Source organism: Bos mutus, chromosome X (assembly GCF_027580195.1).
Source record: "Bos mutus isolate GX-2022 chromosome X, NWIPB_WYAK_1.1, whole genome shotgun sequence".
NCBI classification, from domain to species: domain Eukaryota; kingdom Metazoa; phylum Chordata; class Mammalia; order Artiodactyla; family Bovidae; genus Bos; species Bos mutus.
In genome coordinates this window covers 1,514,580-1,542,402 of record NC_091646.1, presented here as the reverse complement: position 1 = coordinate 1,542,402, position 27,823 = coordinate 1,514,580, and the positions used below count along the sequence as shown (strand labels likewise).

Sequence of the window (27,823 nt, the reverse complement as noted above, 5' to 3'; positions counted from 1 at the left end):
GGGCTGGGAGAAACAAGCTGATTGAGACCAGCTGCCGCTCCTCTGTCTCAGATCTTTGGACTCTGCCCGGGGCGGGCTCATACCCTATTCTGGATGACTGGGAGCCAGCAGAGGCTGCCTGGGGCAGTTGAGTCTTCTCCACCCAGCCCAACTCCTGGAATCCTCATAAACGAAAGACCAGAAGAAGACTCTCCATCCACCAGCTGGACGCCTCCTCCCCATTGCCAGCCCCCACCCTCTGGCTGCTGCTGCCCCGGAAAGACCTGGAGGAAGAGGCCAAGGAAACAGCCTTGTCCACTCTCCCTTAACCCTACATCCACCCAGCACCGGCATCTGAAGACCCCATGGCCTGGGCTCACTGGGGTGGCCACCCCTGGCTTGTCCTCCTCTGTGGTATGTGCACCCTGGCCTCCCCACACTGGGCTCAGAAAGGGTTGGCATGAAGGCTGGGCCCAGGTTGTCTCTCTTTTCTTGATTCCTCTCTCTGTCTTGAGCAAGAGGAACCCCAGGACAGTCCTGGGGACCCTCAAGACCCATCTCAAGTCTGGTTTGGCCCCTTTCCATTCCCACCTGTTAAAGAAAAAATGATTCTGGCACTTGTTAAAAGAGTAAGGAAGATTTTATTCAAAACTATTGCAATAAGACTATTGGACTTATAGTCCAACTACCGGACTTTCCTGGTGGCTCAGACAGTAAAGCGTCTGCCTACAATGTGGGAGACCTGGGTTCAATCCCTGGGTCGGGAAGATCTCCTGGAGAAAGAAATGGCAACCCACTCTAGTATTCTTGCCTAGAAAATCCCATGGACAGAGGAGCCTGGTAGGCCACAGTCCATGGGGTCGCAAAGAGTAGGACACGACTGAGCAACTTCACTTTTATTTTATCGCAGTAAGCTAAGTTAGTCACTCAGTCGTGTCCAGCTCTTTGCGACCCTAGCAAGAATACTGGAGTGGGTAGCCGTTTCTTTCTCCAGGGGTCTTCCCAACCCAGGTGGATTGCAGGTGGATTCTTTACTGTCTGAGCCACCAGGGATGCCCTAAATTGTTAATCGCTTAGTCCTGTCTGACTCTCTACGACCCCATGGATTGTAGCCCGCCAGGCTCCTCTGTCCGTGGAATTCTCCCAGCAGGAATACTGCAGTGGGTTGTCATTTTCTTCTCCAGGGGATCTCCCTGACCCAGGGATCAAACCCAGGTCTCCTGAATTGCAGGCAGATTCTTTACCCACTGAGCTAGCAAAGAAACCCTCTACTGCAATAGGGGACAAAGGGCTCAACTCTGAAAACAGTAAAGATGGATGAGAACTTCTTGAGCAGAGTGAGAGGGTCAGTGGATGTAAAACTACCAAGGGTGAAGCGATTTTTACTAAATTGACTTCATAGGATTCTTGCTGAAGGCGGGGTGATGAGATATCAAGGGTGGGAGATGAGGAATTTGATCAGATTTCAAGGCTGATAAGATACAAAAGGTGAGTGATTCTCTCTAAAGTGACTTACCAGGATTCTTGCTAAGGCTGGGCATGCAGGCTCAGTAAGGACAGGACAGAGGTGGAACTCCAGGCCTAATGGAGAAGAGGGCTTGGAGGAGCTTAACTACAGTTTGGTCTTTGTCACCATTATGGTGTCCTGTTTGTTCTCTTTGTTCGCAGTCAAGTGCCCAGCTCAACATCCTCCACACCCACTCCATGCTGACCTTAGGGAGGCCTCCTTCCCTTTGCTCTGTGGCAGCAGGTCCCTGTTCATTCATTCAGTACCCAGCTCCTGACACCTCCCCAGTGCCAGGCCCTGTGCCAGGGACCATAGGCTGCAGAGCTGGCCCTTGTGAGCCACAGCCCAGGCCTCAGAGAACAGTAATTGGGGTGTCTGGAGGGACACAGGTTGGCTGTGTCTTTCTTATGTAGGTGTTTTAGCCCCACCATTTTGCCAGATCTGTTCCTATGGATCTGTTCCCCACTCCAGTACTCTTGCCTGGAGAATCCCATGGACGGAGGAGCCTGGTAGGCCACAGTCCATGGTGTCGCTAAGAGTTGGGCACATCTGAGCGACTTCACTTTCACTTTTCACTTTCCTGCATTGGAGAAGGAAATGGCAACCCACTCCAGTGTTCTTGCCTGGAGAATCCCAGGGACAGAGGAGCCTGTTGGGCTGCCTTCTATGGGGTCGCACAGAGTTGGACACGACTGACGTGACTTAGCAGCAGCAGCAGCAGTTCCTATGGAAACAAGTATTCACTTTCTGAAATCAACAGGGTGGGTCTCATCTCCTCCTTGAGTTTATGTGACTGAGAGAGACAGCCAGGTGTGGCATTCACAGTGTTAGAACCCAGCTGTACTTCTGTACTCAGAAAGGATTCCCCCAAAACATGGGGGGCTGGAAGGAAGGCCTATCAGAGACTACTGGACTTTCAGAGCGTGAAGGCCCAGAGCCTGCAGGAGCTAGCCCAGGACCTGGCACACAGCAGGCACTTAGGAAATGTTTGCTCCATGAATACTGGGCGACTCTTCTTGGGACACATCAAATTTGTGGCAGAGCCTCAAGTAAGTAAATAAGGAAGTGTTAGTCACTCAGTTGTGCCCGATTCTTTGCAACCCCGCAGACTACAGCCCACCAGGCTCCTCTGTCCATGAAATTTTCCAGGCAAGGATACTGGAGTGGGTTGCTATTTCCTTCTCCAGGGGATCTTCCCAACCCAGGGATTGAACCTGGGTTTCCTGAACTGCAGGCAGATTCTTTACCGACTAAGCTACAAGGGAAGCCCGTGGCAGAGCCTCAAATGGAAACTAGGCCTCCATACATTCTGTCCCTTCTGGGACACCAGCCTTCCATGGTTCCATGGTTGGCTCTTTTGTACTCAGATGGCCCAGGTTCAAATTCCTGCTCTGCCACAGACTCACTGTGGCAAAACTTGGGTGAGTAACTAAACATATCTGGGCTTCGACTTTCTCCTCTGTAGAAAGCAGACAATAATACCCAACTCACAGGGTTGTTGCAAGTATCAGATGATATATAGAGTTGGCCAAAAAGTTCGTTTGGGTTTCTCTGTTACGGCAGATGGGGCTGTAATCTAATACTATATAGATAGGTAGCAGAGTTCAGTGTCTAGCACATAGTAGGAGCTCTTTAAATGCTAACCCACCTTACCCCACCAGGGGACGATGTCAGCCTGGGATTGCTTGTCTTCTGTGGCCTGGAATGAGCCGCAGTGATTTGGAGTGTAAGAAATGGTATAAGTGGGCCTTGAATTTAAGTAAACCCAATATATATATAATTAGATTTATAGAAGGGTAAAACGAAGGTGGGGTGATTATTTAGCGAGATCCTCTAGAGCATTTAAGGGAAAATCTGATTACAAAAATTTAATTTACACACAACTTTTCCAGTTCGGTAGACCCTGAAAAGACCCAATTAGATTAGAAGGGAAAAATTGATTTAATGAGCACTAAAACCCATCCAAAAGTAATCATTTGTCGATGAAACAGGTTTCTTTGATTGTGACCCAGGGTGCCATGCAATTCAGCCTGATTTCCTATGAAATGTGATTATTTTTATCCTCAAGTAGAGTTGGACAGCATCTCAGTGCTACAAAGGATGGCGGCTCTGCCGGGGTTCAGAGGGGGGCTGGGGGAAGATGTCCCCGTGCTGTCTAGGACCTATCTGGTCTCTGAGTGACCCTGGATTTTTCTCCGGCTTCTAGCTTATGCCTGGGGCCACCCAAAGTCACTGGACCAGAGAGAAGATGTGAGAAACTGTTCCAGCAGCCCTCCGGTGAGGCCCTCCCTTCGCCCCGCCCCACCGCTCCCACCTTCCTGCCCATCCCCCACGGGCCCAGCTGCTAGCCTCGCCCTCTGCCAGCCTTCCTCCCGATTTCCGGACTCCGGGGCCACAGTTTCTGATTAACCTCCCCCGGGGCGGGCGGCACATTCTCAGGTGTCTGACATCCGCCTCCATCCCGCCCTCTCAGCCATTCCCAGGGCAGGTTATCGCCTTCCCTCCTGGCTTGGGCCTGGGCAGCCCCTGGGAGAGGGAGGGGGTGGGAGGAGGGGCGGTAAGGAGGCGGGAGGCCCCTAGCTAGCCTAAAGGCTAGGCAGAGGCCAGGAGGAGGAGGGGAGGAAAGAAAACAACAGTTCTGGAGGAACTGGGAGGAGGGTGGAAGACCGAGGGCTAGAAGAGCCCCCGGAAGGTCAAGAAAGGGAGGCCTCGGGTGTGAAGACTGGTGAGAAGGCCCAGCACATTGGAGCTGAACGGTCGTCAGCTCCTACTTGGAGACCAGAGCAATTCTTCCACAGCTAGATGAGTGAGAAAGAGCTGCCCGGGCAGGAGCAGCCCAGACGTGAGGGCTCTCGGGCCTGCCAGCAGGTCACTACAGTCTCAAGACACATGGGACACGTGTGCGTGCTGTGCCCACCGTATGTGACCCCTGGGACGGGCAGGTCGGTGGGCGCTTTTACATTACAGCCAACACGGGTGTGTCCTTGAGTGGAAGGCAAAGCCAAACAAAAACCCACACTTTTTATTTTTAAAATAATATAACCTTTAACAAGGTAGGGCTGCCAGGTGAAATACAGGACAGCCCAATTACATCTGATTTGCAGATAGTGAATCGTGTTTTTAATGTAAATATGCCCAAATAGTACATGGGACTTCCTTATACTAAAACATGATTCACTGTTGACCTGAAATTCAGATGTGACTGGGTGAACATCCTGTATGTTTATTTGCTCAACTGGTATCCAAAGAGGGACCATCCCCTGGCCTGGCCCAGTGCCAGGGCTCAGACCCCTACAGTTCTTACCCGCCCCTCCCCACCTCAGGTCTCATCACTGTCACAGAAAGTCCCTCTCCAAACTCATAAACATCTCCATCCAGGCACCTTAATCTAGAATAATCCATAACATCCGCTGCTGCCCCATCTCTGTCCAGGCTGCCCCAGCCTATGCACCCCCAACCCCTACCTAAAGGGAGGCTGGAGGCCCCTGCATCCATCATTTTCTCAAAGCAATGTGTGTGTGTGTGTGTGTGTGTGTGTGTGTGTGTGTATGTCTTGGTGTCTTCCTGTCACCTGTCAGTACCTTCCAGTTACTGCGGTCAATACCACAGCGCGGCTCACAGCCCTCCGCCAGCAGATGTACACCCAGAATCTGTCTGCCTACATCGTCCCCGACACGGATGCCCACATGGTGAGGGATGACTCCTCCCCCCACCCCCACCCTCTCTGCTACCCAGGCCACAAACAGGACTGTTGAGACTCAGAAGATGGAAGACAGAGAAAGGGTTTGACAGGCAAAGGAAAGGAAGTGGGGAAGCTGGACACGGGTGTTTTAGGGCAACTGAAAGAATGTATTCCTTTACATAGGACAGAAGACATTGCCCAATTTCCTTGACCTCAGGCCAAGAAACTATAAACAACTTCAGAACAATTTTGATCAGTTCCTAGATGGTGGATCCAGAATGAATGTTTAGGATACCCCTGCCCTAGGAGGTTAGCATATAGGCTGGAAATTGAATTAGAGGAACCCTGAGCTGCCTTCTGGCTCAGCCGTTCCCATGAGCTGATGGATGGAGTGCTGAAATGATCACAAGTCTAAGAGTATGAGGTACAGGCTGAAAGAGGGGGAGTAGTCAGGGAAGATGCTGGTCTGAACCAGAGCTGCCCACCCATCCCACTCTTGCCCACCCTGGCTCAGCCTCCACCCCATTCACCCTGCCAGCACCAACCCAGTTGGAAGAGAAGGCATTTTTAGTGTCAATACCACTCCTTGAATTAGTTTCCCCACCTGCTAAAAAGGGCTAAGAAGCTTGGGTAAGGATCTGAACTTCTCAGAGCCTCAGTTTTCTCTACTGCAAAATGGGAATAATGAGATCTGTCTTCAAGAATTATGGGGACCAAAATACAATAATGTATAAAGCTCTCTGCAGAAGTTATTTATGATATACCCATTATACTGTGCTAGACTGGGGAGGGGGGACAACTGCAGGGGAGAACCCAGTAGAACAAAAAGGCATGATCCCAACTGTAGAGAATTTGCATCCTGGCTGGGGAGACAAAACTTATTGGCGAAACAATCCAGTGCAGGATTGTGGGGTTTCGATGCCAAGAAATACAGTTGTTCAAAGGAAGGGAAGATCCTGAGAGCTGGGGGAGTTCCAGAGGGCTTCCTGAAAGAGGTATCCATTGTGCTCAGGCTTGTAGGACTGATTCTGACTAGACAGAAACACAGAGAAGGCAATGGCACCCCACTCCAGTACTCTTACCTGGAAAATCCCATGGACAGAGAAGCCTGGTAGGCTGCAGTCCATGGGATCACGAAGAGTCGGACACGACTGAGCAACTTCATTTTCACTTTTCACTTTCATGCATTGGAGAAGGAAATGGCAACCCACTCCAGTGTTCTTGTCTGGAGAATCCCAAGGATGGGGGAGCCTGGTGGGCTGCCGTCTATGGGGTGGCACAGAGTCGGACACAACTGAAGCGACTTAGCAGCAGCAGCAGACAGAAACAACTGATGTGGTTGGGGGCCTTCCAGGTCGGGTGTGACTCCATGAAGGAGACTAATGACAGTGTTGTTGATTTCCTAGAGCGAGTACATTGGTGAATATGACCAGAGGCGTGCATGGATTACAGGCTTTACAGGGTCTGCAGGTAACAGCTATTACCTGCCCCTCATTGCTTCTGTTGGGAGACCAAGAGTGGCCAGAGAGGCCCTAGTGTGACTAATTCTTAGCAGCCAGGACCCCAGGACTTAGTGTCCAGAGGCCCCTGCTACTCTCTGTCTCCCCTCCATCACTCCTAAAGGGGTCACCAGGGCACATCTTAAAGCCCACCAGCCACACTTCTGCATGAGGCAAATGGCCCTCCTGACTTCTTTCCTGTGCTCACAGCCTCGGCCATAGCCAGGCCCAGCCTCACACACTCCCTGGGCTCCATTTCTGGGTCAGATGCTACCTCTATATCTAGCCACTGACTTCTTTCACCCAATGGCTCATTTAGGGGGCAAAGTTTTATTTGCTGGTCCCTTTATGGACGCATCGCCTCACGTGGTCCAATGAGACACAAACATAGAGACCCTTTCTGGGGTACCGGTTTCGGAATGGGCCTCTCACCCTGATCCTGGCTCTCTGAGTGAAACCTAAGCTTCCCTTGCTGATGCTTAAACATCCCTCCCCTGGGCTTCTAGCTGCCTGGCTTGCCTATCACTGGCCCTTCTTCTCTTTGCTAAAGTCAGCAGGTTTGGCTTCTCTGCCTGTCCTCAGCAAAGCCCCTGGGTTAGTGTCCACATCAGTCTTCCCCCCAACACTCTCTCTAACATCTCCTAGCTCACTTCCTTCCAAGGGAAGAGAGAAACTCTTTCCAGAGGCCCCTTGTGACACTGTCAGAGACTGCACCGCATCGCGCATGTGCTAACTAAAGCCATGCTCTGCACTGTCCGCCTCCCATCCAAGAGTCTCTGTTCTGCCCCAGGAGTCGCGGTGGTGACCATGGAGAAAGCCTCTCTCTGGACCGACAGCCGCTACTGGACCCAGGCTGAGCGGCAGATGGACTGCAACTGGGAGCTTCATAAGGAAGGTGAGAGACTCCGCTGGGGAAGCTACAGGTGAGGGCGTGCCTGCAAGGCCATTCTGGGCTGCTGTGAAGAGCTCGGGAAATTTGGAGCCATCCCTGACCTTTGAGACGGATATCATGGAGGACAGACCTGGCTGGAGGGCTGTGGTAACCTCAGTGTCCCTCCTTGTCTTTCTCTCAGTTGGCACCACTCCCATCGTCACCTGGCTCCTCACCGAGATTCCTGTTGGAGCACATGTGGGCGTCGACCCCTTCCTCTTCTCCATCAGTACGTTCTTCCCTCAGTTCCCGTGTGTGTCCACACCATCGAGGGAGACTCAGGCCCTCGGGATGTAAAGAAACCCATCCTGGCAGAAGGAGGTGCAGGGGGACTCTAAAAATAGAGTGTTTGAATTTGTGGTTGCAGAGCATTTTGCAACAAGGCTGTATTCCGGGATTGTGTAATGAAAATACATTTAAAAGAATAAATAGAGTTTTTTAAAAGTCAGGAGTGCAGAGACCCAAACTAGAAGATTCAGGGAGTTGTTAAGACCTAATCAATGAGTAGGCTAAGATGGTCTTCAACCTAGAACCATCCTCTGTACCCTGGAACTCTACTGATTGGGGCACTAGAATCACTTGAGAGCCCTCTTCTGGAAGGCAGCTTGGAAGGGTTGGAGGAGTTGGAAGGGTTTCTGAGTAAAGAAGCACAGTCCCTGGGACTTCTCTGGTAATTCAGTGGTTAAGACTCTGCACTTCCACTGCAAGGGGCATGGGTTCAATCCCTGGTCTGGGAACTAAGATCCTGTGTGCTGTGTGGCATGGCCAAAAAATAAATAAAAAGAAGCAGCAGCACAGTCCCGTCTTCTCCCCTCTAGGAACATGGCTCCTTGAGCCCTGGTGCCCCCACCACTGGCCAGCCTGCCCCCAAAGGTGGCATCCTCATGAATATGTACTGGAAGGCTCCCACTTGAGACCTGGTTTCTCTGCCAGCCTTTCCAGTGGCCTTACCCTTGCCATTCCTTTGGGCTGTGGCATGCAGACAGGACTGAAAAGAGGGCCCCACAGCCATTGACACTTAAAAAGATAAGCTTAGCCAGCTGACTGTGGACAGCATTGGGGTGGGCTCAGGGCAACTGAGCTTTGAAAAGTGAAGGAAGAAGGTGAAAGGGCAGAGCTCAGAAGGTTCAGACTGCTTGGACAGGCTCTGGCAGCCAGGCTGCAGGAGTGGAATGAGAGACAGAGGGGACAAGAGCTAACTTTGCCCTAGTCACAATTTTTCCTGAAGTCTAAACTCCTTCCTGTCTCTGTAGACTCCTGGGAGAGTTATGACAAGGCCCTACAAGACTCTGACAGAGAGCTGGTGTCCATCACCGTCAACCTTGTGGACCTGGTGTGGGGGTCAGAGAGGCCTCCAGTGCCAAGCGAGCCCATTTATGCCCTGCAGGAGGCATTCACAGGTAATTTCCTACGCTGGTCCTCTTTCCCAGCTTGAAGCAGCACCAACCCGCAGTGCTGCTCCTTTGGCTGGAAAATTCATCCTAAAAGGTTCCAAAGCAATGGTATCATGTGCACGTTTAATGCAGGTTTCTAGGCCCCCTCTCCTCAGAGAATCTGAATCAGAGGGTCCTCAGACCATACTTAGAAAATGCTGGAATAAAGAGTGTTACAATTTAAAGCAGGAGGGAACAGGAAGGGAGGAAACAAGGGAGTCAGAGAATGATGAAAAAATCCCTACCCCTTTGTAGAGAGAAAAAACATGAGTTTCTTCTCTGGTGCTGAAGACTGCTTTGTATTGAATCATTCGACGTTGACTTCTGGCCCTCCTGTGATGAGGAATTCAGATGTAAGATGGCTGGAGTCAGATGGGCTGGTGTGGACAAAGGAAGCATAAACTAAACTCAAGATCAATCTGTGGCACAGATTAAGATTCAAGTTTTGGCCAAACCACAAAAGAAAGTTAACTGACCCCCTAAAGTTTTAACATCAAAAATCTTGACACCATCTAAATATGTCATAAGAAAACAGTATGCTCTATGATTCTTGTAAGTAGTAACTAAGCTCCTGACCGGACCCAGGCTGCTGATTATGAATCAGTGTCTTGACCACCACCACTCCCTACCTTCCTAGGAATACTGATACAAGCCCTTGACTTGGATTCCTGGGAACATTGGGCAATCTGAGAGGCCCATTTCCATACACAGGTCTATGCATACTTCTTGTTTGGAAAGGAATCTGGAAAACAGGAGAGAAATTTCAAAATATTGGGTCTGATGAAACAAGTCACAGTTGGGTCCAATTTTCTTTATCCATTCTGATGTAACTTGCAGAATATTTCTGCTGCTTGACACAGTTTTTAAAGAAACTTGCTATCCAAGGCAGTTCTATCATAAATAAAACTCATCCCATTCAGATAAGGAAGGCTGCAGTTCCATCAGGACGAGGAGGGGATAAAGAGGGAAAACCTTCCAGGGGCTGGGAAAGAATTCACAGGTGTTTTATCACTTCCCACAAGTGAAAGGAAACTGAGCCATTGCAGGCTGCTAGCCTTTAAGGAAAGGCCACGCGGAGCCAGAATTGGGCCTGGAAGCCCAAGAACAGAGTCTTTCTAAGCTTATAAGAGAGACTTTCTCTCCAGTCACTCTCAGGTTTTAAAGGGGATGAAGTAAAGAACACGAAAAGTAGTTACTCAAAGATACCTCTGTGTATCGAGCCATTGAAGTTGGCTTTCATTTGTCGTCTCAAAAATGTATCACATCCATGAACCTTGAAAACATCATTCTAAGTGAAAGAAGCCAGCGAAAGCCCCATGTTGTATGATTCCATCTGTGTAGAATATCCAGCATAGGCAAGTCCGTGGAGACAGAAAGCAGATCAGTGGTTGCTGGAGCTGGGGGGAGAAACGAATGAGAGGGACAGCTGGAGGGCAGAGTTTCCTTTTGGGATGATGAGAATGTTCTGGAATTAGTGCTGGTGGTTGCACAATCTCGTGAATGTTCTTAAAGGCACTGAGTTGTGCACTTTAAAATGGTTAAAATGATACATTTCATGGTATGTGTATTTTACCACAGTAAAATAGAATCAACCTTAAAAAAACAGTATTACACCCAAAGCTTTGGTTCTTGTTGAATAGTTTTACCTGTTTGCATAAAGATTTTTTAAATTGAATTGTGTTATTTATGCTAATCTCCAAGCCCAGCTAGAACCCTTCATGCTTATGATCTTCCGCCAGCAAATTCCTGGCCCTGCAGAGGGGCAGACTCTTTAGAGGGATTGCAGGGAGCAAGAAAAAAAGATGAAAATCAAAGTCTTAGAACCAGTATACAAGCGTCTCCAAAAGGACAGCTCTGTGACATAGAGTTTAAGGACAAGGTGGAGACTAATGCAGTTAGCAAGGTCATCCAATGTCTGTATCAGTAAGAGTGCAAGCCATGAGTCAAACAGATCTGGGGTCAAGTCTAAGTTCCACCCCTTGCCAGTTTTGAAAAACCATAGATAAATCACTTTACCTCTCTAAAGCCTCAACTTCCTTATCTGTAAAATGGGCCAAGTAAGGATTAAAACAATGTACACAGAGTGTTTAGCTCAGACCCAAGTGGCTTTAGTAAGTGCTGGGGTTACCACAGAGAAGAGGATTAAACATGGCCAAGCCTTATCCGTTTGCCCTTCACCTCAGGCTGCTCTGCTGATCTCTCTTCTGCATGCCTATTTATTATTCAGAAAGTTATACTAGGCTTTCTACACAGCAAGACACCATTCTACATATATTACAAATCTTAGTTAATTTGACCCTCACAACAACTCTATTGAGGTAGACACTATTATTATAATCCATCTCCATTTTACAGATCTGCAAAATAGGGCACAGAGCAGTTCAGTAGTTTTCCCAAGGTCACCCAGCAAGTAATCACAGAGCTGGAATTTGAACCCAAACAGTCTGGATCAAGAGCCCCATATCCTTACTGACTACACAAGTAAGAGTCTGGTTAAAGAAAGGGTTCTATTGCTTTTTAAAGGAATGGGAAACGATTGCCCTAAGGGAGCCCTCTCAGGAAGAGTGGCAAAGAGAAGGTAGGTCACTCATGCTTTCTTTGGGCTCTTTCATTTCCAGGGAGCACCTGGCAGGAGAAAGTAGCTGGCATCCGCAGCCAGATGCAGAAGCATCATAAGGCCCCAACTGCTGTCCTTCTGTCCGCACTGGATGAGACAGCCTGTGAGTATAGATCTGTGGGTACAGGGAGGGCCTGGCTTGCCCTGGAACCCCGAAGCTTCCTGGGCCCTGCAGCAATGACCATGTACCTGTGGGTTCTGAGAGCTCCTTGGCCTTGACCTGTAGGAACTGAGGTGAGGGCAGTAGCTTATGCCTACCCAGTAAGGAAACCAGGAAGCCCCATGTGATCTGGGGCCAGCCCGCCGGCCACTGGAGGACCAGGTGACCAAAGCAGTAGAGATTTCTGTCTCATGAAGGGGAGGAGGCCCAGCAAACATCTCTTACCGCCTGGCCATGAGTCCAGGGTGCTCACACACCCAGCTTTAGCACCCCATGCAGCCCAACTGTCCCAGCATGGCTCAGCGCTTCTCACTCGACCCCAGCTCTGGGCTGGAAGCCCACTGACACCCTGCGCAGACTACTGGCTGGGTATCTGCTTTTCCTGGGAGAAAGAGTCCCTAGAGCTCATTAGTGCTTCAAAGACCTGCCCCTCTCCAGAAAGACTTAGAAACATTCAGGGGTAGAAGATGCGAGTAGGCATGCTGCTGGGGATCTTTGGGCGCCAAAGCAAGCTAGAGGGCAAAAGGCGCCATTTGCAATTGCCTCAGGCGGGTCAGCTTCAGGTAGGCCCCATCCATTCTCTTCCCCAGGGCTCTTCAACCTGCGTGGCAGTGACATCCCTTATAATCCCTTCTTCTATTCCTACACGCTGCTCACTGACTCCTCCATCAGGTAGGACTTGTCCTTCGCTTGCGGTTAGTGACTTCCTCCAACCCCTCACAGCCCCGACCTGCAGCCTTCCCAGAAGTGGGGTGCCTGCCCCTGCAGGACCCTCTATGAAGCCTCTGATCACCTTTTCCTGACCCCCTTGACCTCTGTTCCCACATACTCCAAATCTGGTCTGCACAGTTGCCTGGTACGGGCCACCTCTGACCTCCAGGAATACAGGGCCTCTGGTCTTTTGCATTGCCCTTAGAGACTTCTGGACCCTCCTAGTCTTCCCTATCCACCCAGGTTATTTGCAAACAAGAGTCGCTTCAGCTCTGAGACCTTGCAGTACCTGAACTCTAGCTGCACGGGTCCCCTGTGTGTACAAGTCGAAGACTATGGCCAAGTCCGTGACAGTGTCCAGGCTTACACCTCAGGAGACGTGAAGGTCTGGATCGGGACCAGCTATACCTCATATGGGCTCTATGAAGTGATACCCAAGGTGGGTTTGCCAGGCCCCGGCTCATGCCAGGCACCATCCCCCTTACCCCCACCAAGAGCCCTGATAAGTCTCAATCTAACAGGGAAGGGGGGACAGCCCCTTGGCCATTCTGGCAGTTGGTCAGTCAGCAGTGGTGCAGTGAGTCCCCTTCTAGGCCTCCCTGGAAAGAGACAGGAGAAACAGCAGCAGGACATTGTCCACAGAGAGCCTAGACATTGTCACAAAGGCTGGGGAAGCAGAGGCTCTGAGGTCACCAAATGAGAAACGGAGAACTGACTGTGCCAGGACCTTGGATGAGTGACTTTGTCAGTCCAGGCCTCTGCTTCCTCACCTGTAAAGTGGCACTAAGAGTCACAACCTCAAAAGAATTGCTCTGAGGAGCTTAAAAGGAGACAGTGCATATAAAGCCCAGTGCCTGCAGCAGGGCAGGCTCTCAGTAAGTGGCAGCTGTTATGATACGAGATGTGCAGGAAGTAGACTGTCCGAACAGCCCACAACTGGCAAGGGCCAGGCTCGCATCCATCCCAGAGCACTGTGGGGATCCAGGACCAGGGAGGGAGGAGGAAGCAAGGGAGGGAGGGAGAGAGGGAAGGTTAGGCTGGACAGAGAAGACTAGGAAAGCCCTGCATAGTCAGAAAGCACACACAGGAAGGGCACTGCCACTCCAGGAAATGGCAACTCTCATCTAAGCCAGGATTTCCTGCCAATCGTTTTCAAACCCCACCATGCCCTAGACAGGCCTCCCAGACCATCTCCTCTCTGCTCCTCACAGGAGAAGCTCCTAGAAGACACCTACTCCCCAGTGATGGTAACCAAGGCGGTGAAAAACAGCAAGGAGCAAACCCTCCTCAGGGCCAGTCACGTAAGTCCATGGGCAGGCAGACACACAGGCCTCTGGGGAGCTCCCAGTCTGATGGGTTAGAAAGGAGACCATGTGCAAGGAGCCTCAAGAAGGTCCTTAGTGAAACACAGAAGTGGACACCAAACTCCTGGACACCCACTTATGCTCCACCCCCTCACTCACAGCTTGGTTCGGTGGTTTAGAACCTGAGCCCCAGAGCTATAGTGTCTGAGTTCAAATCCTAGTTCCTCTAGCCACCTCCTAGCTGTGTGACCTTAGGTAAGTCACTTCACCTCTCTGGGCCTAGTTACCTCCTCTATGAAATGAGGATCATAGCTGTAACTATGTAACTATCATAGCAGCAGAGGATTGTTATGATAATTAAAGACATATATATCTACATTATATAGTATAAATAATAATATGTTTAAATATATTAATTGTAATACATAATATAACTATATACAACATGTGCGTGCTTAATCACTCAGTTGTGTCTGACTCTTTGTGACCCCTTAAACTGTAGCCCACCAGGCAAGAACACTGGAGTAGGTTATCATTTCCTCCTCCAGGTATCTTCCCAACCCAAAGATTGAACCTGCATCTCTTGCGTCTCCTACATTGGCAGGCAGGTTCTTTACCACTGCACCACCTAAGAAGCCCTAAATATATACAGTATACATACATGCATTTATATACATCTATGTATATGTGCAAAATATACCTATAAATATATAATAATTATGTAAATATATGATACTTATATAATAATTATAGAGTTCTATGTGTATAAGTTGGAGAAGGCAATGGCACCCCACTCCAGTACTCTTGCCTGGAAAATCCCATGGATGGAGGAGCCTGGTGGGCTGCAGTCCATGGGGTCGCTAAGAGTCGGACACGACTGAGCGACTTCACTTTCTCTTTTCACTTTCATGCATTGGAGAGGAAGCGGCAGCCCCACTCCAGTGTTCTTGCCTGGAGAATCCCAGGGACGGGGGAGCCTGGCGGGTTGCCGTCTACGGGGTCGCACAGAGTCGGACACGACTGAAGAGACTTAGCATAGCATTTGTCTAAATACAGTTGCTGCTGCTGCTGCTAAGTCTCTTCAGTGGTGTCCGACTCTGTGCGACCCCATAGACGGCAACCCGCCAGGCTCCCCCGTCCCTGGGATTCTCCAGGCAAGAACACTGGAGTGGGTTGCCGTTTCCTTCTCCAATGCATGAAAGTGAAAAGTGAAAGTGAAGCTGTGTCTGACTCTTAGCGACCCCATGGATTGCAGCCCACCAGGCTCCTCCGTCCATGGGATTTTCCAGGCAAGATTACTGGAGTGGGGTGCCATTGCCTTCTCCGATAAATACAGTTATGTACTTATATATATTAAATATATGTATAGCTTTTAATACCGCCACCTGGCACATTCCAAGTCTTAAATGTGTCAGCTATTATAATTTCTTCACCCTGGGGAGAGGATGGCTTGCCCTTTTGGATATTCCTGTTAAAACTGGGATATGCTGCTTCATTTTTTAAAACTTTTCTTGTGGAAAATGTTAAGCATGTACAAAAGTAGAGGAAATAGCTTAGTGATCCCCGTCACTATCATCCAGCTTTGATAATCATCAACTCAAGGCCACTGTCATTTCCTCTACAACCCCACAGTCATTACCTCCACTCCCCATCCTCTGCTGCTGGATGATTTTAAAGCAAATGCCATCTATCACATTGTTTCTTCTAGCAACATTTCAGTATTTCTGACAAGAACTCTTTTCAAAACATGACCATACTCTGATCATGTATATAGACGTGAATAAGAACCCCTTAATAGTATCACAAAGCAGTTAAACCCTCACGTTTTTAAAGCTCAGCTCCCAGAGCAGTCACCCCATCTCCTGCATTCTGGAGCCCCAGCTGAGACCGTTCCTCCGTCTGCCTTTCTGCTTGCCCTGCTCCAGGTGCGGGATGCTGTGGCTGTGATCCGCTACTTGGTCTGGCTGGAGAAGAATGTGCCCCAAGGCACCGTGGATGAGTTCTCGGGGGCAGAACAACTGGAGAAGTTCCGAGGGTGAATGACCACAGCCATCCTTTTCGGCTGACTAAGTGTGGGAGTGGGGGCAGGGAGGGGAGTCTGGTCTCCTTACTTACTGGGGCAGGAAGACCCTCCTTGTATTTGAGGGCTCTCTGGAATAAGGAGTGACAGGTTCTTGAGTGGTCAGGAAGCTGGGCAGGGGTATTGGATGACATTCCCCAACTCTGCTGAGAGCTGGACACCTAGAAGGGCCACAACCCAACAGCACCCCCTAGTGTCTGCTTCAGGCACAGGCCTCTGAGGGGAGGCCAGCTCAGGCCGGTAGGACCTTGGACCACTTGAGAATGTCAGGCTGAGGAGGGAGATTCCCTGAGGGCATACTTAGCCCAAAATGCTGCTCCGGAGCTGGCGGAGTTTTCAGATACAGGGAGCTAGATTTCTTCACACTTGCTTTACTAGGAACTCAGTTTGGGACACAAAGCCTTGGTTTCCCCATCTGTAAAATGGAGGTGGAGGAGGAATAATTGGTGTCTGCAGTCTCTCCTTCTCTGACATTGAGTGGTCTATAAGTGACAGGTCAGGGCTCGGGAAAGGACAGGAGGTGGGACTGGGAAAGCCAAATGGAGCCTGGCCGAGGTAGAGGAGAACACGACTTTTCACTTGCCTTTGCTGGCTCTCCTGGGCCCAGCCTAGTCCCTGAGCCCATTCATTGACCATTCCTGCCTTGTCCTTTCCAGAGAGGAAGAGTTCTTCTCTGGATCCAGTTTTGAAACCATCTCTGCAAGTGGCCTGAATGCCGCCCTGGCCCACTACAGGTACGTCAGGAGGAAGAATTTTCTGGGGCCCTCTGGAGGACTTGAGTCCACATTTAAGCTTTAAGGTGTTTAGCACTGTGGGAGCTGGGGGTGGGGAATAGAGCCCAGTCAGGTGTTGGGAGTCTCCTTTGAATTAAAAGACTTGAGTAATTTCACTGCCCAGGAGGCTGGCACTTTATGAGCACTTAGGGCAGAAGGATCTGGAAGGCAGATGGTGGGACTGCTGCTGGATGTTTTTCCTTTGCTTCCTGTGAGTTACTTAATTCTTAAAGCTCACAAGCATGTGAAGAAGAAGGGCCCATTCACTCTCCCTGAACCAACTAAGGTGGGCCCCGTATATAGGCTGGGCAGATGTTTGGCTCCATAGAAAACAAACACCTGCAGCCAGCCTGGTGAAATTGGGGAAGGGGAGTGGTCATGCTCACCAGATGCCTCCGGCTGGCAAGGGCAAAACTGGAAGAGGGCAGAGACCCTCCAGTGGTTGGCCTAGCCTATCCCAGACTTCCTTCTCCTGGTGGCCCCAAGCCTTTGGCTGCCTTGGCCCAGCCCCCTCTCCCTACTAGAGAGGAGCAGGGTAGGAACTCCTCAGCTCTACCAACTGCTGCTCTCCAGCCGCACCCTTGAGTTCCCTCCCTTCCTGTGCCCTGGCTTCTTGGGGCCCTCTGCTCCCAGAGGCAGCAGGAAGTTAGAGAAAGCCCTAGACTGAGCATCTGGGTCCAGGCCCAGTTCCCTCATGGCTCTCCCGAGGGGCCTCCTGATCTAAAAGATGGCTGGACCGGGTGCTCGCTAAGGCCTTCTCATCTCCCACATTCAGGGTTCTTTCCTTTGTCCCTCCTTGGGGACCAGGGCCTGGCCTGGGGAGATGTAGGATACACAGATGTGCGCTGAGGACATTAGCAGCAGAAGCTCATTAGTCTTCCAGGGCCCTTTGAGAGATGATGACGTCCCCAAAGGAGTTAGCTGAAAAGCCAACCCACAGGGAGGAAGGGGTTCCTCTGCTTTCACTCAGGACCCCTCCCTACCTGGCTCAGTGTTAGGCTGCTCCTTTCTCAGCATCTCTGCCCTTCCCAGCCCCACCAAAGAGCTGCACCGCAAGCTGTCCTCAGACGAGATATACCTGGTGGATTCTGGAGGACAATACTGGTATGTACTCCACCCCGCCCCCACCCTGGCCCGGCTGTGTCAGCTCAGACAAGAGCTGGCCAAAGGTTTCCCTTCCTGGGCGTGGATCCTGCATCTGAGAAAGGAGAGGCCTGGATTGAATTGCTTAAGTAGCCTGTCCATTTTCACACGTGGGAATCCCTGCCCGGTGGGCAACCGACAGAGGCCAAAAATGGGGCTGCCCACAGATGCCACCCTGTAAGAATCAGGAAAAGACTCCCCTTGTGAAAGTAAAAGGTTTTTTTAAGCCCGAACATTATTACACAGTCCGAACTGCCCTGCTTGACTGTGCAAACAGTATGCCCGTATTCTCACCCAAATACCCTGGACACAACCTGCATGCCGTGACAGCACAGTGCATACCCCCACCCCGCCCCTCACTGCGTGCTTGGTGAGGTGACCGCATCATGTGGAGTGGGGGCAGGATCAGACCTTCAGGAGAAGTAGGCAGGTGAGTGATGCAGCATCAGAGGACAACCAGCAGCACAGCGGGGACAAGGCACTCCCATCAGCATGGGATGTTTGTGAGTAGACGTGTGTGTGTTCTGAGTATGTGCATGACCACAGATAGGGTTATGTGGGAGGGCACTGTCCCCTGCTCCACGACTCCACAATCTGCATGTCTACTTGTGTGCTCTCACTGAAATTAGTATATACCCATTCGGTGAATGGCATTTTTTAAGATGTGTTACTTTTGTACAGTGCACAAGCTGAACACCTAGACATGATAGCCATGCGTGCTAAGTCGATTCAGTCATGTCTGACTCTTTGCGACCACATGGACTGTAACCCACCAGTCTCCCCTGTCCGTGGGATTCTGCAGGCAAGAATACTGGTGTGGGCTGCCTATCCTCCTCCAGAGGATCTTCCTGACCCAGGGATCGAACTCACATCTCTTATGTCTCCTGCATTGACAGATGGGTTCTTTAACACTAGCACCACCTGGGAAGCCCCATTATGGACTACTGGAGTGGGCTGCCATGCCCTTCTCCAGGGGATCTTCCCAACTCAGGAATCGAACCCAGGTCTCCTGCATGGCAGGCAGATTCTTTTTCAGCTGAGCTACCAGGGAAGCCCATGATAACTATAAGAATAAGCTAAGCCCATTCCTTCCAAATGTATGACCAGTCATTCACACAGGAACTGAGTTGAAATGGGCTGGAAGATTTTCCCTTCTCATCTAGGAAGCAGTCGGACTCTGGGAAACTTGGGGGAAAGGAAGGGATGTGCTGAACTGATGCAGGAGCCAGGAATCGTTTCCCATCATCTATCCTGTGGTGAATGTGCTAATGACAAAGGCCCTTCACTGGGAGCCAGCCTGGTAGGTGTTCAGCCTAGCAGCCTTTGCAGTCACCAGTATGGTACAGTGCAGACTTGAGATGGCTGATGTGCAAAGGGGAAGTGAATTTTCGGTGTGTTGCTGGATCGGGGCGTGCTCAAGCAGGGTGAGGCCAGGGAAACAGTCACCTCACTTCCTCTTCTCTCCTTCTGAAGAAGTCAGCCACATCCTGTGACCTGCTCCCAAGCTGGAGTCCCAAAGGCCCTGGGACCATTCCCCACTTCCCTGGGGGCAGGGGGTAGCCACAGGGGCCATTCTGGGGTAACGACTGCAGGTGGTGGTTGGCAGTCAGATTGTTTGCCTTCTGGCAGCTTCAGTTCACTGAGCAAATCCCTGGGGCAGATTCATGTTTACAATGGAGAGAACTGTACAAAGCCACTGCTTGAGCCAGGCCCGGCCTCCGTGAGGCCAGTGAGGGAGAGGGCCTCGTGGCCTTAGTTGCCTCGCCTATGAAACGGGGATAATGAGGTTTGTTCTGCATCCCTTATTCTGTTAATAGTAAATAAGTGTATGAATGTGTGAGAGTGTTATGATCTCTCAGTTTCCCCATCTGTAAGAGTGCGACAATCCCTTCCTGCCTCACAGGAAGCCTGGAGGGAGCCTTTCTTTTAGAGCCAGACTGGCCCAAGGAAACTTTTGGTCAAAATGGGTGGGATTGGGGTGGAGGATGTATGTGGGGACTCAGGATTCCTGAGAACTTTGCAGAGCTCCTTCAGATGCACATGCTGAGGATGGGAACTGCATCATGGCTGCCATCTTCTTCCCTTGGCCTCCTTCCCCACCCCCATCCCAGTCCTGCCACTCAAACCCCAGTGGTGAACACTCCAGAAGAACATGGCCACGATCCTTACCCCAAAGTGTTCACCTGAGCTGGACCTGATGATTGTCCTTCTCCACAGGGATGGGACAACAGACGTCACCAGGACAGTCCACTGGGGCACCCCCTCAGCTTTCCAAAAGGTAGGCATCAGACCATATTTCCCTGCCCACGCTCACCCAAGGGACACCCAAGCAACCACTCCTGCAAGAGCCGTTTGATTATATAGAGTCTGAAACTGAAGCCCAGGAGGTTAAGTAGTTCACCGTACGTCACACAGCGGATTAGTACCAGGAAATCCAGTGCCCCAGACTACTTCCCCAGAGATACTTCAGGCCCCCGGCAGGGCCTCAGCCCAAGCTTGTCATCATCCCATTTCAGAAACTCAATGAACAAATATTTATTTAGTGCAGTCTGTGAGCCTAGCCCTGTGCTGAGCAGAAAGGAAGAAGACCGGCATTCCATTCCAGGGGTAAAAACCGGCACCAGCACAGTCTCAGAGGTGGAAAGGGACTGGTGAAAGGGACTTCACTGTTCAGGAAACGATGAGGGCTGGTCCGCTGGGGGTAGGTGTGGGGACACGGTCTGTGCACCTCTGGGACCACATTTGTGCATTCAGCATGTGGACTGTGGCTCAGACATTGCACCTGAAATAGAGACAGAGAAAACAAACACTGGTCAGACCTCCAGGAGCTCAGTTTAGCGGGTAGATCCAGTGCCCCAGGCTGTCATGCTCAAGATGACAAGCCCTGTGTGTGGGGGGTATGTGTGTGTATGTGTGTGGTGAAGGGGCCTCACCACATCACCACAGGGAGTGACTGGGAGAAGATGCCTCCCTCCCTCTTTCCACAAGGTAACAGCCCAAACAGAGCAAGACTGACCTGCCCATTGTCAGGCCTCAATTTAATCATAAGGCTCTAAGAAGACTCAAGGGTGATCATAATAAGGGCAATGAGGGGCACTGGCCTCTATTTGACCCATTTACTTTGTCGAGAGCACCCTACATGCACAAGTCTACCCGCTCCTCCCAACGACCTTCTGAGCTGGTGCTATGATCATCCCATTACAGACCACGAAACTGAGGCACGAAGAAGCTCAAAACACTTGAGCAAGGTCAAGTTTGTGAGTGGCCATGTTAGGATTCTAGCCCAGGGAGTTTGCCTTCTAAACCCTTACTGTCGCAGCCTCAGTTCTCCCCCGACCTAGACCAGCCAAAGGGAACCACGTGGACCAAGCCCCAGCTTTGGGCAGGTGCCCCTCAGCTTCCTCTGGCCGTCTTCCGGAACCCGTGTGCCCACACACAAGCATGCATGGGTCCCCCCGTATCCCCCTACCCTGGCCTGGGCCCACATATGAGTTTCTAGCTACTTGGGCTTTGTGCATATTTTGTCACCTTCTCTCCATCAGGAGGCGTACACCCGCGTGTTGATAGGAAATATCGACCTGTCCAGACTCGTCTTCCCAGCTGCTACCTCAGGTGGGTTTTGGAAACCAGGCTGGACCCAGAGCCTCAGGCCCTGATTCCACTGCAGCCAGACCATGGGAGGCCAGTGGGGCAGGGTTTACATCATCATCCCCTCCACTGTATAGATCCAGTCCAGCCCAGAGAGAGAAAGCCACTTGCGCAAGATCACACAGAGGGTTAGTGGAGAGCCAGGCCTTGAGCTCAGAGGCGGGGGCGGCCAGTGTGCTGCAGCAGTCATGGGAGGATTCTGGGAGGAAGCAGTTGTCTTGAGACATGGGGAGGTCTGGGTAATGGGTACAACATAGAATAGACTGGAGACAGGGGATGCCTACCTGCCTCTCGGGCCCCTCTCCTCATGCACCATCCTGGTGGTTAGTCTGGGAAAAGTTAGACAGAAGGGGCAAAGCCAATACTATGGCATCCAGCCAATTGACTGGAGGTCGTCTCTCTTCCAGGGCGAATGGTGGAGGCCTTTGCCCGCAAAGCCTTGTGGGATGTTGGGCTCAATTATGGTCACGGGACAGGCCATGGCATTGGCAACTTCCTATGTGTGCACGAGTGTAGGTATCTCTTTGGCACTCCCCTGCAGTCCCCCCTCTTATGAGAGAGGTGGAGTATTTCACCCGTATGAAAAGGACTGGGACCCATGGAGGGGCAGTGACCCAGGCCAGGGGACCCAGCTGGTGGGAAGTTGGGACTCCACAGGGTAAGTGAGAAATGCTGGCAGTCGGCCACTCCAACTGGCATCCAGGACAGCTCCAGAAAGAAGAGAGGCAGGTCAAGACACAGTGGCTGACTGGCCTAGACCCCAGAGAAATAAAAGCCAGAGCCAACCCGGTCCATACCAGTCACTGGTAGATGAGGATGTGGTGGATGCACGCTGCTGGGGGTACCCAGTTACCTGCTCTTCCCCAGAACCTGCTAGATGCCATGGAACCTGCTGGATGCCATGCTGGTGAGTGCAGGAGAGCTGACACTGGCCTTGCCTCTCCCTCTCTCCCTTTCCAGGGCCAGTGGGATTCCAGTCCAGCAATATTGCCATGGCCAAGGGCATGTTCACTTCCATTGGTACGGTTCTCAGGCTCCTCCACGACTTCAGGGAGCACAACCCCACACAGGCCTGCCCAGACCCCACTGCTGTACTCCCTCACCCACCTCCCCAGTCCCAAATAGTCTGTCCCACCATAACACCAAGCCCCTTCTAACATCTAACAAGAGTAGGACTGCCACTCCTCATTCAGTACAGTAAACCTGGGCTTGGGTCTTCCCCCTACTTAATGGCTCTTCTGTCTCCCAGAACCTGGCTACTATCTGGATGGAGAATTTGGGATCCGTCTGGAAGATGTGGCCCTTGTGGTAGAAGCAAAGACCAAGGTAAAGACAGGCTGGAGGGATAGACAGTGTGGCAGGGACTTTAGGCTGCATTGGGGGTGAGGAAGGTCAAAGGAGAACTCAATGTATGGGCATGAATTTCTTTAGAGTCTTCCTTAGCACCAGAATAATTCCATAAATCAGTTTCTCAAACCTGTTTGCACATTAGAATATTTGAATCATCTGGAGTTTTTTTTCAAGCCAATGCCCAGGTCTCACTCTGAGCCAAATGAATCACTAGCCCTGCCCTAAATCATTGGTTCTCCATGCCCATAATAAGCACCAGGGGAGCTTGTTAGGTATAAAGATTCTGTATAACAACAACCAAGAAGATAAAATGCCTAGATATAAACTTTAAAAGACTTACGTGCAGAAAATCTCTACTGAGGGACATAAAAAAAGATTTAAGTAAACAGTGCTCTCTGGAAATAAGCCTCAATATTATGAAGATGTCATTTCTCCCTAAATTAATCTACAAATTCAAGACAACTGCAATTTCAACGTTAACTGGATGCTTTTGTAACTTCACAAAATGATGGTAAAGTTTATTTGTAAAGATAAACATACAAAGATAGCTCAGTAGCTAGGATAATTCTGGAAAAGAACAATAAGGGAAACTAGCTCTTGCAGATCCTAGCCCACACTACAAAGCTGCCATCACTAAAACAGTAAGACAGTAGAGATGGGAAGGACAGATGGAACAGTGGGACAGAATAGTTAGTCCAGAAACTGACCCTCTAATTTCCATAAACAAGATGGGAATTTAGTTTACTATAAAGCTGTTGCCTCAAAACAGTCAGGAAGAGAGATTGTTTGATCACTGGGCAGGGGAGACAAATGGCTAATCATTTGGTTGGGGGAATTAAACTGAAGAACCTCCTTGTTACTCTAAAAAAAATTGCAAATGGATCAAGGTTTAAAGGTGAAACCATAAAAGATCTAGAAGAAAATCTATATGAATTCATTTATAATCCCAGGGCAGAAAGGGGCCTTTATAACTCTGACTCAGTTCAACAAAGAACATCTATATGGGAACAATGCCAAAATGAAGTCAAAAGATGTATGACAGGTATAGCCCATGTATCTGAAAAAGGGGGTATGCCCTTCATTTACCACAAGCTTTTAAAAATCAGTAAGACCAGGCTTCCCTTGTGGCTCAGCTGGTAAAAAATCCACCTGCAATGCTGGAGACCTGGGTTAGATCCCTGGGTTGGGAAAATCCCCTGGAAAAGGGAAAGGCTACCCACTCCAGTATTCTGTCCTGGAGAATTCCATGGACTAAGAGTCGGACACAACTGCGACTTAAAAAAAAAATTAGTAAGACCAAAATAGGGAAGACAGAAGAAAATGGTTAAAAGACATAAAGAGGCAATTAACTAAAATCCACACAGATGTTCCATAAATTCGAAAAGATGCTCAACTTTATTGTTAAAAAGATACAAATCAAAGTAACAATGGAGTACCACCTGATTGACAAAAGCAAAAGACTTTGATGGTACCCAGTGCTTGTGAGTTTGTGGGGAAAAAGACACTCTCATGCGTTGCTTGGGTGGGTACAAATACCTACAACCTTTCAGGAAGGCAGCTTGATAATATATATCAAAATTTATACTAAAAATACCTGTACTTTTTGGCTCAGCCATCCCACTGCCAGATGTGTACCTTCTGGCTATAGTCCCAAAATGTCACTTCTGTATAAAGATGTTTATATGATGATGTTGATTGTTGCATTCACAGTAATAGTTTAAAAAATGGAAACAGCCGAAATATCCATCATTGGTTAAATAAATTATCATCCACATACTATGGGCCCTTAAAAAGAAGGAGGTAAACTAATACAATTATGTAAAGTTTAAAAATAAAATAAAATTTAAAAGAAACAACAACAACAACAGAACCAGAAAATAAATAAATAAATAAATAAATGAAGACATTTAACTTAAAACTCCACAAGAAAAAAAAAAAAGGAGGTAGACGTTCCTGTGCTAATATGGAGCACTCTCCTAAGTTTACTATGGGGGGACAGAGTGGGGGAAGGTGCAGGAAAGTGTATAGTAGGATCCATTATGCTTGAATTTTTTTTAGAATATATGTGTATATATATTATATATGCCAAAAATGTTTTCAGGAAAGAAACCAGGCAAGGAGGAATCTTTCCATTTTTATTGAGTCTCTTTTTGTAGTTTGAATTTTCTAAGTACATACATGCAAGAGCTCTCTGGGAGATGGGAATTATGGGCTATTTCTTCTTTATGCTTGTCTCCATAGATACATCAATTGATAGAAACAGAGATATGGATAGACAGATAGAGAGATGTAGAGATGGAAATTAGATCTCTACATCTGAGAAACATAGGCCTAAGTAAACTTCAGGAATCATGAGGGAAGCACCAAAGGCAGGTGGCTAAGTGGTGGACACAGGGGTGGCCAAGGGCACTGTGGGGGCTCAGGCTTGACAAGGTCAGTTCCCTGTGCCCTGGGCGGAGTGTTCTCTCTCTCCATCTAGCCTCGCTCACTTCCTGCTTTCCTCCTTTACCTGTGGGTCCCCCAGTACCCAGGGACCTACCTGACCTTTGAAGTGGTGTCCTTGGTGCCCTACGATCGCAACCTCATTGATGTCAGCCTGCTGTCCCCTGAGCAGGTGAGCGGGCACCCCTTGGCGCTGTCTAGCTCCAGCCCTCGAGCCACTGACTGCCTTCTCCCTGGCCCTGGCCCTCTCTCGCCTCTGCTCCCCCTACCCTAAGACCCTCTGCCTCTTCCCTCACTTTGGGAGGGTCCACACGAGTGGCACCTATAGGCTCACACTGGGGCATCCCTCCCCTGCTCACCTGAGGATGGCTGGGGACCTGGGCCGAGCTGGCACCAAGCTCCCACACCTTGGCCTGCGAGGCCCTCACTCCTCCTATGTCTTGCAGCTCCAGTACCTGAACCGCTACTACCAAATCATCCGTGAGAAGGTGGGCCCGGAGCTGCAGCGACGCCAGCTTCAGGAGGAGTTCTCCTGGCTACAGTGGCACACAGAGCCCCTGACCGCCAGGGCAGCGCCCACTGCCTCCTTGGCCCCTCTGGTGACAGTCTCTGCTCTCGCTATCCTAGGCTGGAGTGTCTAGTGTCTGAGACTCCCCTTCTGACCCTCTCACTCAACTCCCCTCACCCCACAACACCCATGCCCAAGAGCCCCCGCCCACCCATTGCCTGGAAACCACCACCCTCACCCTCCTCCTCCGGAACCAAGCCCTAGGGGTATGCGGCTTCTTGTTCACTGTCAGCACCTCCCCCGACCCCCTCTCCACCCTACACTCCCACCTTCAGGCTGGGGCATGTCACCCTCAGCTCCCAACCCCTAGCCCCTGGATACAAGAGCCAGGTGGTCCCCTTTCCTCCTATGAGTCCGGCAGACCAGCCACTGACTTGGCAGACCCACCTCCTCCCCTGCTTCAAAAGATCAATACAAGACAGCACCCTACCTCCCAGGAGCTCCAAGGCCCTGTGAGAGCCCCACTCTGTCACACCTGCTGGATACAGCCTGACCTACACTGGTTCCTGACTTGTGGGTATTCCCACACCCTTGAGGCTGCCACTGGCCTCCTGCCCTGGCCCTGACCCTACAGTGGCCTCCTGGGTGCAGTCCACAGGCTGAAGGAACAGTTGCTGCCTCCAGGCTGCTGCACCCCTGGAGGGAGAGGAAGGGATGGCAGATGAGGCCTTTGGCTGTGTTACTGCCACTCCAGGGTCAGACAGAGCAGCCCCCCTACCCACCCATGTGTAAGCCCATCACTCCTAAACCCTGGATGGGCTCCATGCCTACTACTGACAGCATAGGGAGTTAAGCCATAGGAATCTGGCCAGGGGTAGGAGGGGACTCTGGAATATGGCCCTACTCGAAGTTGGGAACAACCTGAGCAACTCTACCCAATCACTACCCCAGACTTCCCAGCACGTGGGTCACCCAGTGAGCTTTCCAAAGCACAGCCACTGGAACCATGCTGAAAAATCCTCCAGCATCCTTGGGTGATCATTAACCTGTGTGGGTGAAATCTGGTCTCCCCATTTTACAGATAGGAGAACTGAGTTCCCGATGGGGTAAGACCTGCCCAAGGACACACTGTGCTTGGTGGGAACATGGTGGGGCCAAAATGGATCAGCAGTCCAGATCTTTTGCCCCTTGGTATCGTGCAGAATGCCATAGCCTACCTGCCAGCCCTTTCCAGGTTTGCCGAACCAGCGGCTGGGGCAGTGGGGAGGATAGGGAAGGGCTGTCCCTGGCCAGCCGAACCGTTAGCCACCTGGGCTCACATCCTGCTAAAAGCTTGAAACAGCCTGGCAATGAAGCCTGCCTCTGGGTTTTGCATTGTCTGCTGTGCAGCCGGGGACTGCTGTTACCTGTGGCTTTTGTGGTGGGGGAGGAAGGGGAGGAGGTGAGGTGGGGGCGGGGATGTGAGGCTCCCAGAAGCTCAGTTGGGGAGCACATGTGCTTGAGAAGGTGCAAGTGAGCATGCGTGCGCGTACGTGGATTCTCATGCATGCCACGCCCAGCCAACCACCTCCTGTGGTAAAGGTTGTAGCTTTGTGGACAGGACCAGGGGAGCCCATGCTGGGGGACTTGTCAAAGGTGGTCCCGGAAAGTTGGGGCCAGCACCAAGGGAGCACAGTCAGGGGAGGAGAAAAGGAGAACTCTGGGGCAGAGTGCTGAGCAAGGGCACCCGGCTGAGGAGTCCCCCGGGCGGCACCACCAAGTGTGAGAGTGACCTGTGACAGTTATCACCACCAATGCTTGCACCCAAAGTCCCCAGCTCTGAGCCATCCTCACTGAGAGCCTGTAGCACCCCATGGTGGGCCCCTGTTTGCTGAGTCATTTGATCCCTCACAAGCTCACCCCACAAAGACAGGTAGTCATAATGAGTCGCCGCCACCACCATCATGGTCATCAAACCTATCATCCACTGAGTGTTAACCATGTACCAGGCACTGTGTTTTACATTTTTTAAATTTTATTGTGCTAAGAACGTTAAACGTGAGATCTACTCTCTTAA

The 27,823-nt window shown here is 50.6% G+C and overlaps 1 protein-coding gene across 2 annotated transcripts; it reads left to right on the top strand.

Annotated features, from left to right (window-relative positions):
- Positions 1-64: 64 nt before the first annotated feature.
- Positions 65-27,823, top strand: XPNPEP2 (X-prolyl aminopeptidase 2). Of its 2 annotated transcripts, XM_005908286.3 has the most exons (21): positions 65-393; positions 3,693-3,763; positions 5,065-5,175; positions 6,575-6,638; positions 7,458-7,562; positions 7,741-7,827; positions 8,852-8,998; positions 11,650-11,751; positions 12,399-12,480; positions 12,763-12,958; positions 13,731-13,820; positions 15,749-15,858; positions 16,560-16,637; positions 17,709-17,780; positions 20,037-20,097; positions 21,362-21,431; positions 21,875-21,979; positions 22,428-22,487; positions 22,717-22,793; positions 25,342-25,431; positions 25,706-27,823. In XM_005908286.3, exons 1-21 carry the CDS (start codon positions 345-347, stop codon positions 25,898-25,900), a joined length of 2,022 nt encoding a protein of 673 aa, XP_005908348.2. In that variant the 5' UTR covers positions 65-344; the 3' UTR covers positions 25,901-27,823. The 2 variants fall into 2 exon arrangements, with proteins under 2 accessions (XP_005908348.2, XP_070222068.1); XM_070365967.1 differs by lacking the exon at positions 21,875-21,979.